This window comes from Podarcis tiliguerta (genome assembly GCF_965153285.1).
Source record: "Podarcis tiliguerta genome assembly, chromosome: 2".
In the NCBI taxonomy this organism is placed as follows: domain Eukaryota; kingdom Metazoa; phylum Chordata; class Lepidosauria; order Squamata; family Lacertidae; genus Podarcis; species Podarcis tiliguerta.
In genome coordinates this window covers 54,958,752-54,977,346 of record NC_139535.1, presented here as the reverse complement: position 1 = coordinate 54,977,346, position 18,595 = coordinate 54,958,752, and the positions used below count along the sequence as shown (strand labels likewise).

Here is an 18,595-nt window from a genome sequence, read left to right as displayed (position 1 = left end):
CCTTTCTGGTGGTAAGTATAGAACTCGAGGCTTTTGCTGCTGTCCTCCTTCCCCATATCAGCCAATCCAAACGTCAAGACTTCAGTTTAATTTTAGTTTTGTTTCTTTATGAATATTAACAAGGAAATAATAATCATAATCATAATCATAATAATAATATTTTATTTATACCCCACCCATCTGGCTGGCTTCCCTAGCCACTCTGGGTGGCTTCCAACAGAACACCAAAAACAGAATAAAACTTCAAACATTAAAAACTTCCCTAAACAGGGCTGCCTTCAGATGTCTTCTAAAAGTCAGATAGATGTTTATTTCCTTGACATTGGATGGGAGGGGGTTCCACAGGGCAGGCGCCACTACCAAGAAGGCCCTCTGTCTGTTTTCCTGTAACCTCACTTCTCGCAGTAAGGGAACCGCCAGAAGGCCTTCGGAGCTGAACCTCAGTGTCTGGGCTGATCGATGGGGGTGGAGATGCTCCTTCAGCTATACTGGGCCGAGGCCATTTAGGGCTTGAAAGGTCAGCACCAACACTTTGAGTTGTGCTTGGAAGCGTACTGGGAGCCAATGTAGGTCTTTCAGGACCGGTGTAATATGGTCTCGGCAGCCACTCCCAGTCACCAGTCTAGCTGTCACATTCTGGATTAGTTGTAGTTTCCAGGTCACGTTCAAAGGTAGCCCCACATAGAGCACATTGCAGTAATCCAAGTGGGAGATAACTAGAGCATGCACCACTCTGGTGAGACAGTCTGTATCTTGGACTTGTCTCAATTCAAGTAATGCTATCCTTCTAGCAGAATCAAAATTTCTTACACTGTAAAGATTGTATGTTTTGCCTGACTGTTGGAAAAGCAGACCATATGTGAGTAACTGGAAAACATGCCCAAAGGGGAAGTGTATAGAGAAAAGGGAACTATTGAACAGCTGAGACTGGATTCATGTTTTATAGTGAAGGGAAGGTTTTACACACAGACACATACACTTTTTATGTAAGTTATTTTGGGACACCGCAAAAAGCGAGACTAATATTTTTTAAAAACAGCTTTTGGACAGGGGCAGAACTAGGCTTTATTTCACCTGGGTCAAAGACCCAGTTTGCCCCCCCCCCCCCCCCGCGCATGTGTGTGTGCAAACTGGCACCCCTTTGGAGGCTTCATTGGGACAAAAAATATTTTATTAGAATATATGGAGCTGAGCTTCAGGATGGAAAACCTATGCCTACATAAGGCTACATAAGCAGAATTTCAACAAAATGCCCACTGCCATAGCTTTATTGCGCTAGGATTGTTTTTGTTTGAATTCCTGTATGGTACCCTTTATGAGCACTGGTGACCTGGCTAATGTTTTCATGCTACATATAGCTTGAAGAAAGGCGGGAAGTGAACACACCTAATAATAAACTGCTATAGCTGTGGTGGTTCTTTATAGCTAAAACAAACCCAACGGGAGCTTTTCTCATTGCTGCACCTCAGGAATTTCCGCTTTGCACAAGGCTCCTAAAGAGGGTGAGGGAAACACATCCTTGTATCACTGCTTCAAAGTACGTACTGCCGCGACCAGAACCTTTAACCACGCCTCGCTTTTACTTTTAAATTTTTCTGCCACGCCGCCCCTGAATCTCTGCTGCTCCAGCCTTGCGCCTGGCTCGACAGGACTGTGGCCGGCGCTGCGGGAGAGCCCAGAGGACCGGAAGTGCTTTATTGGTTTCCGGGGGCCGCTCTGGGCGCGCTACTCTATGGCTGCGCAGCCCGTTGCGCTCCGGCTTCGACGGGGATCTTGCCCTCCGCGGACCCAGCCGAGGCCTTCCGCTTCCCTTTTGGAGGCCGGTGGCGAGCGACGTGCGGTGGGGGGAGGGCCGCGGCAGGCGAGAGGCAGGAGGACGGCGCCCGGAGCGCATCCGCTGAGCTGGCCTGGCCTTTCCTCCCCGCCCTTTTCTCCTCCGGCTGTAGGCGGGCTGCTCGCCGCCGCCTCTGCGAGTCTTTGGGCGGGGGCGAGGCCGCCGCCGCCGCCTCCGGTCCCCGAGCTTGCGCCTCCCTAGCGCCCGCCTCTCCCGGGCTCAGAGTCGCGCGGGCCTGCCTCGGTGTGTCCCATGGACAGGCACAAAGTGAAGCGCCAGAGGCTCGACCGCATTTGCGAAGGTAACGCCCTGGGCGGAGGGCGGGAGGCGTTCGCTGGGCGGCGGCGGCGGGGAAGGGGAAGGGGCCTGGCCCCGGGGCGAGCGAGCCAGCGCCTTCCTTTCTGCCAAGCGGCGGAGGATCTCGTAGCCCTTCCGCCGCAGTGACAGGCGGCTTCAGGCGGAGGGTTTATTCGCGCTCCCCACGCCCCTTTCTATTAATGGGGTCTTGGACGTGGTGGCCCTTTCGCCATTCAAAGCTTAGATCCTGGTAGCCTTGCCAGATCCGTCCAGATACTGAAGGTGTACACGAGCAGGATTAGCCCAAGTGCAAATGCCTCCCTGCACTTTAGGGAGCCCTGAGCAAGGCAGCCACATCCCGTTTCCGGTCTTGCTACACATTCAGGGGGCTACACATGCTCCCGTCTCAATAAATCTTAACGGTGTTCTGATCAGGTAGCCCAACAGTATTATCCCTGTATTGTAGATTGGAGAAAGAGCCAAGGCCAAGAGAACGGGGGCTTTCCTTTTCTGGTCATGAACTCTTAACAAGTTCGGGACCAGAAACCGAAAGGGCTCTTAATAAAGTACTACTGTTTTTATTATCTGCATTTTAATAGATTTGTTTCTTATAATGTTTTAATCCTATTAGAGCTTAATTGCTTTTTAACAATTGCCCTTTATATGTTTTTAGCATTTTATAGTTTATCTGTGTTAATTTACATAAGCCACTTTGAGTTCCTGTCTGGGAAAAAGATGGGATACTACTACCACTACTACTAATAGCAGTTCTACTCCCATGGTGTGCTAGACTAGGAGTAAAGTGGATTCAAATTTGTGGGAGAAATGGAACTAAAAGGTGACATAGTGTATCTTGAATTTTCAGACAAAGTAATTCCATAAAAGCAGGGTGTGGAAACAGCTGTCTAATGTTTCAAAGTGGAGCAGAAGAGATTGACAGCTTTTATCTTGGCAGAATCTGGCAAAAGCTGTGCTGTGGTGGTAGGTCATTAGAAGCTCTGGCAGCTGGGTTGTGCCTGATGGGAGAGTCCAAGTAAACCTCTCCCAAGTAAACCGTTGATGCTTCTGACAGGTGCTTCCTGAGTCTTCTTGCATTGTGTGGGAAATTGGGGGGCTAGTCTAACTGAAAAGTACAGAACATTGTATTGGAGCTGGATTAGGTTAGTTGAAGTCTCATTTATTCAATGGGACTTAAGTTAGACTAAGTCTGGAATCACTCCATTATTCACAGAACCCTTTAAAGACTCTGTGTCATTGCCCCTATTTTCTTAATTGGAGTACTGTTAATGTGGTCTCTGGAGCCACCGCCCACTTCTCCAGACTTCCATATAAATTTTCAGCTTGTCTGCTTGCCAAAGTAACCCAGTCTGATCTAAGTAGTGAGGCTGGAAGGTATTGTTCTTTCCCTGAGTCAAGAGGCCATCTGCAAGACTGTTCTAAAGTAAAGTTAGAAAAGAGAGTAAGGAACTTCATCTGTTCGGCAGCAGATGTGTGGTTACTTGAAAGTAAAGAGAATTGCGAAGAAACGGGTTGTGTTGCTGGCTCAGCTGTTATTTGACATTATGCTTTCTTAATTCTTATGCAGTGGTTGCCTCATCTTGTGACTAATTCCTTTAATTGCCTGACAATGGTTTCTTATCAGGATGCTTTAATGTGTGAGCTGGAGCATTCTTAGGTGACACTCTGCGTATAATGCCCCGTGGCCTAACACTATTGCACAAATAATCCTGTATCTGTGTAGCATCCTAAAGAGACATGGGAAGATGCTGATGCAAGTGAAAATGCCTCCTTTGTTCCTCCTTTCCTGATTATATTGTGATTTATCAAAGCAGAGTGCTTAGCTCTTCACTCACTCCTTCATTATCTTAGATTTTTAGTGACTTAGACTCAGGCATCAACTGTGCTGTCTCCATACCCTGGACACACACATATACACACAATGTCTTAACTAGGGAGGGTGGGTCCAGTTTTTCAAAAGGTTTTTGGATTCACCATCACAACATGTTGTCAGTTCCCTTCCCTTCAACTAGTTGCATGCATGGTTGAAGTTTGATCTCGGTTAGATAAACTGTCCTTGCTTTGTACTGCAGCATGATTCTGTGCATGGTGCTTGGCAATGTCTCTCTATTGAATTTACTCCTTTGTAAGGCTTGATTATCATTATCCCTGTGAATAGCAAGATGAGCCTGAGGCTTCCTCTGCTCACCAGAACAAGCAGATACACTTTTCTATCTCTGGACTGGAAGCTTAGCCACAGCTTGTGCCATCCTAACAGACAAACTGTGGTTAACTATGGTTTGTTTCAGACTAAACTTTGAAACCATGGTTTTAGGTTTGCATGTTTCAAACAACTGCATGCTTCCTGAAATGAGCACAAAATGCAAAGCGTCATTTTTGTGGGTTGTCATCACTTTGTATAGGTTACCTAGAGACACTGCTTCTGTTCAAGAAAAGCTGTTTGCCTTTTCTCCACACTCCTCTCAGATTGCTTTTAGACCTATTTCCTTCAAAGTAACTTGTGAAAAATATAGCTCTTCTAATTTTATTTTTTCTACAGATAACTCCCAAATTGCATACTTTTGTGAACGAGTTATCAGTATCTGTTATATGATAATTGACTTTATAAAAGGTCTGTGAATAGCCAAACTTCAGAACTGGTTACATAGTTTGCAAGTATCTCCGGGCACTGTTGCATGCATCATGAATTCAGGCAATGTTTGCATGCTGGTATGACACAAGTGATTCATGGGAGCCTTTGCATGTAAGAAAAGCAACACAGAAAGCTGCCTGTGCCAGATCAGACCACTGGCATACTAGCTTTATAATGTCTACAGTGGTTGGCAGCAGCTCTCTAGGGTTTTAGACAGGTGTGTTTTTCAGTTCTGGAAATATTTGGGATTGAGTCTGTGACCTTCTGCATGCAAAGCATGTGCTTTAGCACTGAGCTATGACTCTTTTCTGATTCCTCCCAACCCTTACATTTGTTTTCACTACGAATTCTTGGTGATGTTTGCTTAGGACTGAATAAGAATCATGCTCACATTTGCAGCTCATTAAGATGCTTTTTCCCTGTAGGTATAAGGCCTCCTATTGGTAATGGCCCAATGCAAGCCCGTCCGCTGGTTGCCCTCCTGGATGGCAGAGATTGCACTGTAGAGATGCCCATCCTGAAGGATGTTGCCACAGTGGCTTTCTGTGATGCACAGTCAACTCAGGAAATCCATGAAAAGGTAAACACACTTAAACAAGAATATCTTTCATTTTGTTATTGCTTTGATAACTAGCTACTATTTGTAGTTGCTTCCAACTGCCTCCCCCCAAATTCTGCAGAAGCCCAATGAATTTGCAAAGAATTTAGCAGAGAATTTGTGGGAGGGTGATGCATTTTCTTAGACTTCACACTGAGCTTGTGCAGAAGCCACACTCTATGGCTTGCTGTTTCTGTCTACTGCAGAACGCCATGGGGGAGGGAGAGAAACAACTCCTCCCTTGAATTCACTGTGAGAACTCAAGACAAATTGAGGGAAAGTGAGTGGTTTCTCTTCTTCTGTAAAAGCACTGAGATGCTGCTTGTGCCTTCTGCAAAAACCACTGCTTCACAGAACTTAGGGGAAAAGGATCCTTATGCTGGGTGTGTGGGGTGGGGCAGGGCTGCTCACCATGGGGCAGGGAGGGGCATTGCTGCTGGCAATCAAGTAAGTGGGTTTGCAGAATCCTGATCTGACTAGTTCTAATGCTGTGGAGCAAGCATTATTCTGTTGTTCTGTCTTCCCATAGGTGCTAAATGAAGCTGTTGGGGCTCTGATGTACCACACCATTACCTTGTCGCGCCAGGACCTGGAGAAGTTCAAAGCTCTCCGGGTCATTGTGCGAATTGGCAGTGGCTATGACAATGTGGATATCAAGTCAGCTGCAGAATTAGGTATGGTGATCCCAGTGCAATATTTTCTAAAAAATAAATGAATACATAGAGTGAAAACATGTGCACTGCCTCTTTGTGTTCAGTTTACTGGGTCTAAATTGGGGGCTAGCCAAAATCATAAACTCCTAAGAAGCAATGAAGTGCTCAGTATTGCAGAGAGAGAGAAATTTGCAAAGCGTGCCACTGTTTTATTTTAATACATTTGCTCTCCCCTATAAGTTAGGCCTATTATGGATTAGAACTATTTTAGGAATTTTATAAAATGTAAGCTGTTAAATAGCTACTTGTTGCATGTAGTGGCAGACCTAGGAGGACATGCACTAACAACATAGTACTTGTGTTTGCTTTGAGCAACAGTTTTTGCAGGCTGCTAATGTTCTGGTTGCTATGTTGGCTAAGGCTGTAATTTTCTAATTTTCTGGTCCTAAGCCGATTTATGTGGAGATAATTTACTTATTTCAGTGGGCCTTTTTTTCACACAAGGATGCTTTGGTTCAAGATGTTCAGTTTAATAAGTAGACTTCTTCTTTCTTTGGCAATCACTCGTGGCCAAGTAAGATTGTCTTCCATAAACACGGTCTTAACAGTGAGTCCATAAGTGACTGTGGAGGCCAATTCTGGATCCACACATCCTTTCACAGTGAGGACATAGGTTTCTGGATGGGAGTTGATTACGGTGAGAGTTTGCCAAATGTGCCTTCCTCTTAGCACGTTTATCCCTTTCGTCCTGAGTTCAAGCGTCTTCAAAGTCCATGACACCTAATTACCGTATTTTTCGCCCTATAGGACGCACCGTCCCATAAGGCGCACCTAGTTTTTTGGGGGGAAATAAAGGGGGGGGATTATTTCCCCCCCAGGTGCGGGGCTGGGGCGGGGGAAGCCCGAGCTTCCCCTGACCCCAGCCCCCAGAACAGGCAACTCTCCGCAAGCCGTGGGAGCCCGGCGCCAGGCTCCCGCGCCTTGCGGAGAGCCGTGCGAAGCCCGGAGAGCGAGAGGGGTCGGTGCACACCGACCCCTCTCGCTCTCCAGGCTTCAGCGAATGCCTGCATTCGCCCCATAGGACGCACACACATTTCCCCTTCATTTTTGGAGGGGAAAAAGTGCGTCCTATGCGGCAAAAAATACGGTACTAATTAAGCAAACACAATACAAAAGCATAGCATAGTTTGCAAATTAAACTCTAGGTATACGTCTAGCTTAAAAGCAGCAAGTGTTCTTCTTGAAGTGTTGAAATTTAATGCCAAACTGAGTATTGTTGCGCTTTTAGACTATAGCATCTCCTGAGCTATGATTTCCACAAGGACAAGTATTTTCAAGGAAAAAATTACCGTATTTTTCCATCTATAAGACTCCCCCATGTATAAGATGGCCCCTATTTTGGGGGACCCCGGTTTAAGAAAATGGGGGGTATCTGTGTATAAGACGCCCCAAATTTTTGAGATTATTTTTTAGGAAAAAAACCTAGTCTTATACACGGAAAAATGTGGTATATAATCGAGTCCCTTGTGGATAGATCATAGCTAAATAGTAAGTGACATGTGTTGTGAATAGGAGGTTCTCTCAGGTTTAGTCACTGATATATACCGTTTAATATCTTTTAGGTAGCAGGGCTGGGGAGAACCTCTGCCTCAGAAGTTGGACAGCTAATATCAGATAAAAACAGGACTAAATTAGATAGCCTACTTACCTGATTTGGTGCAATGCAGCTTCTTCTCTCCTTCATCCAACTGCCTGATTGTGACAGAGAGTTTTCCTGTCCCCAAAATTATCATGGTGTTGATAGTGGGAACAGGATTTTGCTGTATGTTAAAATGTTGGACAATGTGCTCGTGTCAGTATCAAATATATTGCCTTGTTTGTAGCTCTGGAGTGTTGGGGAATCCCTTCTTTTCTTCATCTGTATTGAGATTGTTTGGGAATTGTACTAGCCTCTTCTTCCTATTTCCTCAGGCATTGCAGTGTGCAACGTCCCTTCGTCTTCTGTGGAAGAGACAGCTGATTCTACCCTTTGCCACATTCTAAACCTTTATCGTCGGGTTACTTGGCTCCACCAGGCCATGCGAGAAGGAAACAGAGCCTCAAGTATGGAGCAGATCAGAGAGGTGGCTGGAGGTGCTGTGCGTATCCGTGGGGAGACATTGGGCATCATTGGCCTTGGTAAGAAATTGGCTGCTCCTAAAGATACAGACATAGTTTAGACCAAACCGTTCAGAGTTATATGATCAGACATTCATTTATTCATTTGTATACTGCCTTTCCACAAAAAATAATGCTCCAAGTGGCTTGCAACAAGGAAAACAGGAATGCATTTCAGAAGCAAAGAGTGCAAAAACTATTTCATAATAACATAGCAAAACAATACAGTAGCAAATATAATAATCTGATCATCATCATCATCATGTTTGTGTGCCTCCTCTATGAGAGGGTGGCAACCCAAGAATGGACCTTTTTTGCAGTGGCTCCTCTGTTGTGGAATTCTTTCCCCAGGGAAGCTTGCCTGGTGACTTCATTACATATCTTCAGGCGCCAGGTGAAAATGTTTCTCTATAACTAGGCCTTATGGCCTTTAAATGTTTTTGTGGGAGGCATGGCATTATTATGTATTTTGTGTTCTTATTTTGTATTATTCTTGGTAGTGGTGCCCTCCCTGTGGAACACCCTCCCTTCAGATGTCAAGGAGATAAAGAATTACGTAACTAAAACATCTGAAGGCGGCCCTGTATTGGGAGGTTTTTATAGCTTTGATATTTTTATTATGTTTTTAGATATGCTGTAAGCCGCCCAGATGGGCGGGGTATAAAAAATAAAATAAAATATAATTAATCAATAATGTTGTCAACCACCCTGTGATCTGGATGAAGGGCAGTATACAAATTTAATAAATAATAGCAACAGCTAATAAACTTTTCAGTACTATTAATATATCCAGATTACATAAACAACATCAAGCACCCAATAGCAAAAATAACAAGGGAGCTTTACAGTTTCACCTTGGTCCTAGAGTCATCCCTCCCATGATGTTGCTCACAGTCCCTCTCCTGTAGTGAAGGAGCCTTGCAGTGTGGCAGCTCTCTCCCTCTTTTCATAGCTTGAGGCAAACCATTGCTATGGTTTGTGCTTCTACTGCAAACCAGGATCGGAGAGGCAAAAGACAGGAGGTGAGGTGAGGAGGGAATGGCTAAGCCCAAAACATCCTTGACTGCTTCTTTACATATGTCCTCTTCTGGCCTTGGGGTGGGTCTCCTCACAAGGCCCTAGGACTCTCCAGGGTGCTCCCCATTTATACGTGTTTCACTGACATGCATGGAAGTCTGGAACATAACCCCTGTGTAAATGGGGAGTTGTTACCTGTATGGAAAATTTACTAGATGTGGAGAGACTTACCTAATCGTTAAATTGAAAGTTTGCAGAAATGGGTGTCACATGTTGAATGACACTCCTGCTCATTCACCCTTTCTGCCTTGTTGGTTGTGTAGTTCAACTTTGTTGCTCCTAGTGCAAATGGGAGGTTCCCACTGATAGATTTGGGGTGGTATTGGTATCTGCCTTATATTAAGTTAGGCCAGTAGTTCATCTGGTAGAGCAGCCCTCCCCAATTTGGGGCTGTCCAAGTGTTTAGGCCTATAACTCCGAACATTCGAGACTATAATCCATGCTGGCTGGGGCTGGTGGGAATTGCAGTCCGAAACATGGAGGGCTCCAAGTTAGGGAAGACTCTAGTATTGTGAACAATCAGGTAAAATTGAAGCTTCAGTTGCTTTCTGCAAGTCTTATTCGGAATCTCTCAGCAGCGCTTGCAAAGAACCTCAACTAGTCCATTGATCACAGCTGTTGCATATATGTGGGGTCTGTTTCCTTGGAGAGAATACACAGAAGACCTCAGCGCCCACCACCAGTCTTCCCTCCCCTTCTCCCTAGCCCTAAAAAAAGAGTATAGTGTTTCTTAGGTCATTCCAAGTCTCCTCCCAATGACTTAGCTCCTTGGGAAGAATGTGTTGTGCTGTTATTCAGGTGAATATGTGTTCATTTTTTTCAAGGTCGAGTTGGGCAAGCAGTTGCTCTGCGAGCAAAACCCTTTGGCTTCAATGTGATTTTCTACGATCCATATCTGCCTCATGGAGTGGAGCGTTCCCTGGGGTTACAGCGGATGAGCACCCTGCAGGATCTGCTCATGCACAGTGACTGCATCACATTGCACTGCAGCCTCAACGAACATAATCACCACCTCATCAATGACTTTGCCATTAAACAGGTGCAACATTGCATTGTGCTGGGAGTATAAGTTGCTGCTGTAGGGTGGTTTCATGAAAGCTAGAAATGTGTGGATCTGGTGCTTACATTTCTGCTGAGCATGGCTTCTTTTGTTGTGAATAGATTGATTCTGTGATTAGAAACTGCCTGTAACAAATGTTTGGCTTCAGTCTATATATAATAAACTCTGTAACTGGCAGTGCTGAGTAAGCAAAGAACAGTGACAGCACTGAACTGTTTCAAACAACTCTAGATTCTTTTAATGTCATGTTCTTCCCGGTTTGCCCACTCAATGTTCTTTTTAGAGCGAGTGTGGATTTATACTATAGTGACTCAATGCTTGTTTCATTTCAGGTCTAATTTTTGTACTTCTGTTATATGGGTTTGCAGTAATAGTTCTCCCCAATTGTTGTCGCCCCATGATCCAAATGTTGGCTGTTCTCTTCAACTACTATTTAAAAAACCTTGAGAGGGATCCCAACAGAACCTGAAAGCAGTTGTTCTGGTTGGTGACGAAGGACTGGTTGGGGGAGGGAGGAGAGAGTGCAAAGAATGGACAGATGATGAACCTCTCAGGCACTATTTTCATTGTCAATCCCCCCACCTCCAAGTTTCTGCTGTTAGATTCCCCTTCTTTTCTCTTTTCTCTTTTCCCTGATCCCTGGGCACCTTCTGAAGATTTATGTTACTTTTTGTGTGATGTTGTGCTGAGCCATAAGGGTGTTTTTGAGTAGGAAAATTGTGCATTTCAGAATGTATGTGAGGGAAATACTTCAAATCTATTCTGTCCTGATTGTCCCATACTCCTTTTAAACTGTGCACCATTTAAATTTTACTAACAATAATGTAATTTGGACTCAATAGTAGGCTATTCAAACTCAACAGTAGCCTATATATTTTTTTTTGCAGATGCGCCAAGGCTGCTTTCTGGTGAATACAGCTCGTGGAGGACTGGTTGAAGAGAGAGCCCTGGCTCAAGCCCTAAAGGAAGGGAGAATCAGAGGGGCAGCATTGGATGTGCATGAGTCAGAACCCTTCAGGTAACAACTCCACTATTGCCCTGTACCGCTGCCAGCCTATACCGCTTTTCACCTCTCCTTCTCCAAGTGTTAGGGCTGCCAGAGATCATAATAAAAAACACTTGCCCCTTTCTCTACATCACAGCTTTGCGAATGGACCCCTCAAAGATGCTCCCAACGTGATCTGTACTCCTCACACAGCCTGGTATAGTGAACAGGCCTCCATTGAATCTAGAGAGGATGCAGCTAAGGAGATCCGAAGAGCCATCACAGGTAGCTCTGCTTTTGCTTCAGAGATTGTTTCACTGGGATAGGTCTATACAACTGTTGTGATGGAGCTCCTTGCCTAATTGGTGGAGGTGAAAATTAAGTCACTGGATTAGTTCTTTATCTTTTTAGACCACTTAGGCCTGGCATCCCCAACCTGCGGCCCTCCAGATGTTTTGGCCTACAACTCCCATGATCCCTAGCTAACAGGACCAGTGGTCAGGGATGATGGGAATTGTAGTCCAAAACATCTAGAGGGCTGAAGGTTAGGGATGCCTGAATTAGACTGTTTTCCTACCCTGGTGTTTGGGAGATGTTTGGTGCTGTTTCAACATGGAGTGATGCCTTGGAGGATTTTCTTGACAGCAGTCATGTCTAATGACATTGGTGCATCTAGAAACTGCAGTTGAGGGAATCGTTTCTCATGAACACTGTGGAAGAACAAGCAATTTTTTCTTGCACTACACCATTCTTATTTTTCATATTATATTTGTGGATCTATCTTGCATCCTATATACAAAATAGAGAAGCAGTTAGGGTATTTTTCCTCTGTGACATTTGGGTGTAAATAACTTTGGCATTAGCATCTAATATACCTCTGTATATTTTGACTTTGTTTTAGGTGTCATACCTGATCATTTGAGGAACTGTGTTAATAAGGAGTACTTGCTTTTAGCAGCTCAGTGGTCCAGTATTGACCCTGCGGCTGTGCATCCAGAGCTTAACGGAGCTGCAGCTTACAGGTGAGATGTGCATGCATTCTTACCAATAGCTTTTTGCACAGGTCGTGTATGCATCAGGTCTCAAAAGGATTGTATTTAGAAAATTTATCTAGCTTTGTGAGACTGACCCAGCCTCCCTGTCCACCTTCTTTCTGGCAGCAAACTCCTTTGAAATAAAGCTGCATTGCTTTGTAGATTGTAGCTCTTGAACAAAGAGCACCAACCCAGGTTAGCCAGAGGGCTTCAGGACCTTTGTTCAGATGGGTTACTGGCTAGGCACCCTTGTAATGATTTTAATATGTAGCTCTACCCCTGCAGCAATTAAGACAAACCTGCTTCGGAGGATAGCGGCCAGAGGATTGTGTCCTGATAAACACCAAGTTAAAGCTGTAATAGAATTTACTGTAATGCCATTTCCTACTAACCTTCACTTAATTGCTTAATTTCTGAATGCCTTTTGTATAATGTCAGTGAAACCTTCAAGGAAACACTCACCCTGGATTGTAATCACCCTGTGCTTTCTTTTTTGTGGCAGATTTCCTCCAGGAGTAGTGGGAGTAGCAGCCACAGGGCTCCCAGAGCCACCAGTAGAGGGGATTGTACCTCACGGCATTCCCTCTGTGTCTCACTCTGCACCCCATACCCCTTCTCCGGGAGAGTCAAGCAAATTGGAGCCAGACAGAGAAATCTCCACTGACCAGTAGCATCTCTGTTCTCTTTATTCCCCCATGAGAAAGCAGGGAATGCCTCCATTTTTTTTAGGACATATTGTGATCCCTGTGGACTGTTTCCTGTTCGCACCGGACAGGAGAATGCATTTCATTGTTGGCAAATTCTAGCTCTTGCCTTTAAACAGATATTTTATATCAGATTTAGTTTAAATCTTTTGGTGAATCTTTTTCCTTATCTGGGGCAATGAAGCAGTGACTTTTCACCCTCTTGGTAATGTTTAGTTTTAACATGCAGGTTTCCTTGCCCCTGCCTCCACTGTGTGATATATGGGGAAACAGTACCTGAGTAGAATACAGAGGATTCCAGAACAAGACTGGTGTGAATTTAAGGTGGTTTCTTAGGTTGAAGGTCAGCAGAGTTTCAGGTACAAGGGGCAAAGTACACTGTAATGGGGAGGGAAGGTGCGCATGTAGGTTTGCTTGGTAGGAAGGGGAGCCCTGGCTCAGTTGTGGGCATTTACTGCTTTGGCCTGCCTGTATGCTGTTAACTGATGTGCTTGGTGGGTGATTTTCTCCTAGGATGCTGGGGGTAAGTAATTATACGAGCCAGAGTGAATTGGAAATTCTGCCTGGAATCTTCTTTGTGTTTCAAGACGTGCAGAGAATTTGCATTGACCGCCAAGATGCTTGCGAAGTTACAGGGAGGAAGATTCAACTGAGATTTGGGCCCAGCTCAGGGAATGAGGAGTCAGCTCCATATAGGGAGGCAGAAGGCGTTTCAGAACTCAAGGTGTCAGGTTACATAAATGCCTGCTCTTTGCACACTTGTTAGTGCAACTTTGCTACAATAAGATGATTATGCTGAAATCCTAGAACTTAACTTGGGACCTAAGTCTCGTTGACCTGTCTCTTAACATGCATCAAAGGCCAAGCCAGGATTCTTCCCCCTTATTTTTGTTTAGTATGAAATGTCCCAGGTGTGTGTGTGCTGAATTTTCAAGTTCTTTACTTCAACCCCTTTCTCTGAATTGAGTCCTTGTCTTGCAAAAAAACCAACCAACAGAATTCATTCTCAAAACCTACAGATGGCCACACAGATTCTTCTTGGGGAGAAATAGTTGGTCTGTGACAAACTATGGCAGTTGCCTTTAAAAACAACAACCAGGGTATGTTTTAACCAAGGCATTTAAACCAGATTTAAAGGCAGAACTAGTGCTGTACATTGTCTCTTATGAGGTGAATAAATTCTTATTCCCTGGCACTGTCCACACAGCATACAGTTCATAATGAAGCAAAGTATTTATTATTGTTGGAGGATAGCCTTGTCATGTTGCTTGGACTTTACAGAACTCTTTGACTAGGAAAATGTTATGGCTTATAATCAGACCGCCTAAGTATTAAGCTCAGAAAACAATTGGGGGTGAAGAATAGGATTTTTTTGTTGTAATCAGAATTCAACTTTGCCTTGTTTTCTTCCAAACAAAATGCCAGCCAGGCAACCTGGGAACTGGGTGGAGTAGAAACCTCATCCTAGATCTTGCTTACAACTGAACATTGATAATGGGCTAGCATGTCCCCAAGCATCCCAATTTTCCAAGACTGTCTGCAAATATTGGCAGGATGTCTTCAATGCCAAGTGCTAACTGACAGGTGTACAGAGAATCCCTTTCAAGTGAGGGAAGCGCTGAGCAAGAAAAATCTTACTTTTGTATTGTGAGATGGTATATGGTGCCCTTGTAGTGTGTGCTTTGTTAGAATGTGAGTTGGAAGTGTTTGGTGTAATGTAGGCTCTGGTAGTGGGGGAGGCACAATAGCTTTATAATCTCTTGGATGATTATGACTTCATGTTTAAAATTCACATACCTCTTGGGTCGCTCAGGGTTTTTAGCAGTCTGTGCACGGGGGGGCATGCTAACAGATGTTAGTGCTAAGTGTGTGGCAGTAAATGTGGGGAACCTTTGAGTGAAGCCTTCACCTCTGAAGCAATTTAACTTGGGGCAAAAATAACAGTTTCAGCTTTTTATTTGATCTGCATACTAATTGCTCTAACCAACCTGAAAACTGGAATGCATTGCCATTTGGGTTGTTGCAAATGTAACACAATGCTGGCCTTTAACTTGGGTTAAAGAAAACGGGAGTAGCCTGTGTGACAAGACACTTCCTCACCCTTTCCTTTCTCCTGTGTAAATTTCCTGTGCCCGCACCATTCCCCACCTTCAGTTCCAAAATCTAGGTTCACATCTGTGTTAATCAAGATTAACATTGCTCAGACCTAACTCTAAACAAGGGCAAAGAGAGCTAAAGGAATGTATCTGTGAGAGGAGACGGAGATGTGATCTTATTGTTTGCTGTTGATCTGTTGGCCTGAGCCAAGGGCCAGAATTGTGTCTGCACCAGCCCTTGAAAAACTCTGCTCTCTGTAGTGGGCAAACTAGCCAGCTGTGAAGTGGGCTGCATGTATTACATTTCACAATCTGTTGAGGAGAAAATCCCAATCTACAAAACATTCACACATTGCTGATGTGCCTCAGATAGCCATAACATTAGGTGCTACTCCAGAGGGCAGTTCAGGGTTGTGTGTATTCTCCACCAACCTCCCCATTACACAGCACTCAAAATTCTGATTCATAATAATATAAATGTGCATATTCTGCTTCCAATAGACCATCATGTTTAGGGTATTTTTACAGAAACGGCAGGGAATTGTAGAGAAATTGGGATTAGTGAGAAAGACGGTAGGAAATAGCCATTGAGGAAGAGCAGGGAATTGCAGGGCTCTGGTGCCCTGCCACTCTGCCTTTTAGTTTCTTGTACTTTACTCAACATTAGTTATGCATTGTCAAGCTGTTGGCTACGACCATAAGAGCAGGAATGTGCTTTGAAAAATGAAAGCGGACATTCTCAGGATACCAGGTTTGATTAGATTTCATACTTGGATAGGAGATACTGATGTATTTCACTGTCCTGTTGCAACCCAACTAATAAGTTCTGTCAACCCATGGGTTGAGCATTCCTGCAGTGAAGAATAGGATGCCTATTGCCCCAATGTCACATTGTATTACAAGCAGAGAAAATCAGCAACGTCTTTTGCTCAGCTTGCTGCTGGCAATTCCTAAATTCTGTTTGTAAGATTTTCTGATCAAGGTCCCCAGTTGTGGGATTGCCCAGAGCCTGTTCATCTTGCCTGTTTCAGGGAGTAGTGTAAGATACACTTAATTAAAAGTGGCAACCATATGTTAGTAAGCAAAATTATTTTTTACACATGAATACCTCTAAAGACTTATCAGGTAAAAACCTCCATAAGGAGAGAAATTGGGAAGATCCCAGCTGGCTAGCACTGAGCCTTTTGTTTTGTAGAAACCGTGCTGATTGGCATACTAGAAATACATAAATGATAAGGTTGTGTCAGTCCCTGAATGCTGGTGAACATTGTATAAGCCTTAAGCCCTCAAAGATAGCCAGTATTACCTAGACCTACATTTGGGAATTAAAACAACTTTGAAACTGCCAGAGTGGCATCGCTTGAGGATCCAGATCAGGTTTGAGACTCCTTAGCTAATCAAGGGGTTTTTCCCCAGAAAGCAGGATGGGCCAGGTGCTGGTGAAAGTGCTCCAGTTGCACATCATGGTATATTTTTGGTTCAGACTAGCAGTTGCCACAAGAAAGGGTAATGCTAAAGTGGAGTCTCTCTCCTGACACGAAACATTGGTTCAGTGACCCCTTCTCACATGTATAGATGTGAAACTCCTTGCTCCAAGTTTTATGCATGCTGGAGGAAGAAGAGACTTCCTTCAGAATTAATGTGGAGCTTAATCCCAAAGAACATTTGTTCCTAACGTTGAGGCAGGAGTGCCCTGGGTCATGCCAAGCTTATCTGCAGGAGGAGCTCACTCTGTCCTAAGGTATATTCTGCTTGTCAGGTTTGCTGTTGCTGACCAGCTTTTTTTATAGAGGACTCAGAGTTTCAGAAATATATTTTTGTAGCCAATAACTAAACTGTGAAACTTAAACAATAAAGCATGTAAAAGCATTTCCAATGATGTTTCCTGTACAGATGTTTCTCCCTTCAACTCTCTCCTGGCTTTTGTTAGAAGTTTGACAGTTTCTTTGATTATATTTTAATAAATATTTCCTTTATGGTCATGTGGGTTTTCTCATTTCACTGTGTTGCTCCCTTTACAATGTATTTGACTAACCGTTTAGTGTCTGCATTACAACTTTTGCAAATCTGTGCAACTGGTAAACTTGATGGGTTGGCTCTAGAGATTAACCTGCAGAAGTGGGGTGGGGTGGAAAGTGACTAAGTGGGGCATTATGGGGAAAGGGAGAAATAACAGAAAGTTAGTGAAGTAACTTCTGTAAGTATAGTTTCTGCTCACAGGAGATGCATCTGCCCAGTTTTACACTATATCCCTGTACATCACAGTCTAGCCTATTCAGAAATGTCTCTTGACCCTTGAAATAGCTGGGAAGAGAAGGGGATTGGGAAAGTTACCTTTGACCTGCCTCCTTCCATAGGCAGATCCGGATCCTGGGCACTCCTTATGTGGTCTCTTAAAATTTTAAGATTTTAGATAAGAGAAATCTGGTAAGTCTAAAATGGTAATAAAAAGTTGATGTGGCAATGGAAGGCAACTTCCCCGTAGCTGCTGAGGTCCTCTCACAAATCCCACAAAAACAAATTGGAGATGAGCTTGCAGTATGTCCAAATCTGGGCGAGTTGTGTACAGCTATTAACCAAATGAAAAATAACAAAGCCAGCAGACCTGATGGGATACCTGCTGAAGTCTTCAAAGTGGGTGGAAGTGAACTTACACAACAACTTCAAGAGCTCATCAAAAAAATATGGAAGAAAGAAGAGATCCCAGCAGACTTCAGAGATGCAAAAAAATCTATTTTTAAAAAAGATGATAGAACGGATTGTGGAAACTACTGAGACATCTCTTTATTAGCTGTGGCTGGAAAAATTCTTGCAAGGATCTTGGCAAACGAGGATATTCTTCCTGAATCCCAAAATAGTTTTTGACGTTCTAGGGGGACAGTGGATATGATTTTCACTGCTTGGCAAGGAAAATGCAGAGAGCAAAACCAACCAGTGTATGTGGCATTTATTGACCTGACTAAGGCCTTCGACACTGTAAATTGCACTGTCCTGTGGACTGTCCTTCTGAAAATCGGCTGCCCAGATAAATTTGTGAACACCCTCCATGATAATATGACTGCAACAATTGTGGATAACAGTGGCTCTCAAAATGAACCATTCACAGTGGGATCAGGCGTTAAACGGATGAGTTAGCGCCCCAACTCTATTATCTTCATCGCCATGATCCAACACATTGTCTAAGGGAAACTCCCCACCGGAGTAGAAATCATATAACGAACAGATGAAAACTCTTTAAACTGAGTAGGATGAAAGGAAAGAGTAAGGTTACCATAACTTCCATCACAGAGCTTCAGTATGCTGATGACAACGTAGTTTGTGAACACTCAGAGGATGACCTCCAAACCATCTTAAATAGCTTCACAGCTTATGGAAAGCTTGGCCTATTGCTCAATATCTGAAAAACCAAAGTACTGCACCACAAGCAAACAAAAAACCCTATGCAGTGCC

General features: G+C 44.0%; 1 protein-coding gene across 2 annotated transcripts; it reads left to right on the top strand.

Annotated features, from left to right (window-relative positions):
* The first annotated feature begins 1,586 nt into the window (after positions 1–1,586).
* On the top strand, positions 1,587–17,127 carry LOC310672366 (C-terminal-binding protein 2-like). Of its 2 annotated transcripts, none has more exons than XM_083429481.1 (9): positions 1,587–2,135; positions 5,207–5,361; positions 5,909–6,053; positions 8,004–8,210; positions 10,091–10,305; positions 11,214–11,344; positions 11,469–11,596; positions 12,213–12,333; positions 12,848–17,127. In XM_083429481.1, exons 1-9 carry the CDS (start codon positions 2,087–2,089, stop codon positions 13,014–13,016), a joined length of 1,320 nt encoding a protein of 439 aa, XP_083285607.1. In that variant the 5' UTR covers positions 1,587–2,086; the 3' UTR covers positions 13,017–17,127. The 2 variants fall into 2 exon arrangements, with proteins under 2 accessions (XP_083285607.1, XP_083285608.1); XM_083429482.1 differs by lacking the exon at positions 1,587–2,135 and adding an exon at positions 2,867–3,112.
* Positions 17,128–18,595: the final 1,468 nt, after the last annotated feature.

What these genes read in the sequence shown, in the direction of transcription:
- LOC310672366 (XM_083429482.1), top strand. Translation starts at nt 3,040, where the DNA reads ATGTTTCAAAGTGGAGCAGAAGAGATTGACAGCTTTTATCTTGGCAGA. An exon ending in GCAAAAGCTGTGCTGTGGTG is followed by an intron (nt 3,113 to 5,206) that starts GTAGGTCATTAG and finishes TTTTCCCTGTAG; the next exon opens with GTATAAGGCCTCCTATTGGT. An exon ending in GATCCGAAGAGCCATCACAG is followed by an intron (nt 11,597 to 12,212) that starts GTAGCTCTGCTT and finishes ACTTTGTTTTAG; the next exon opens with GTGTCATACCTGATCATTTG.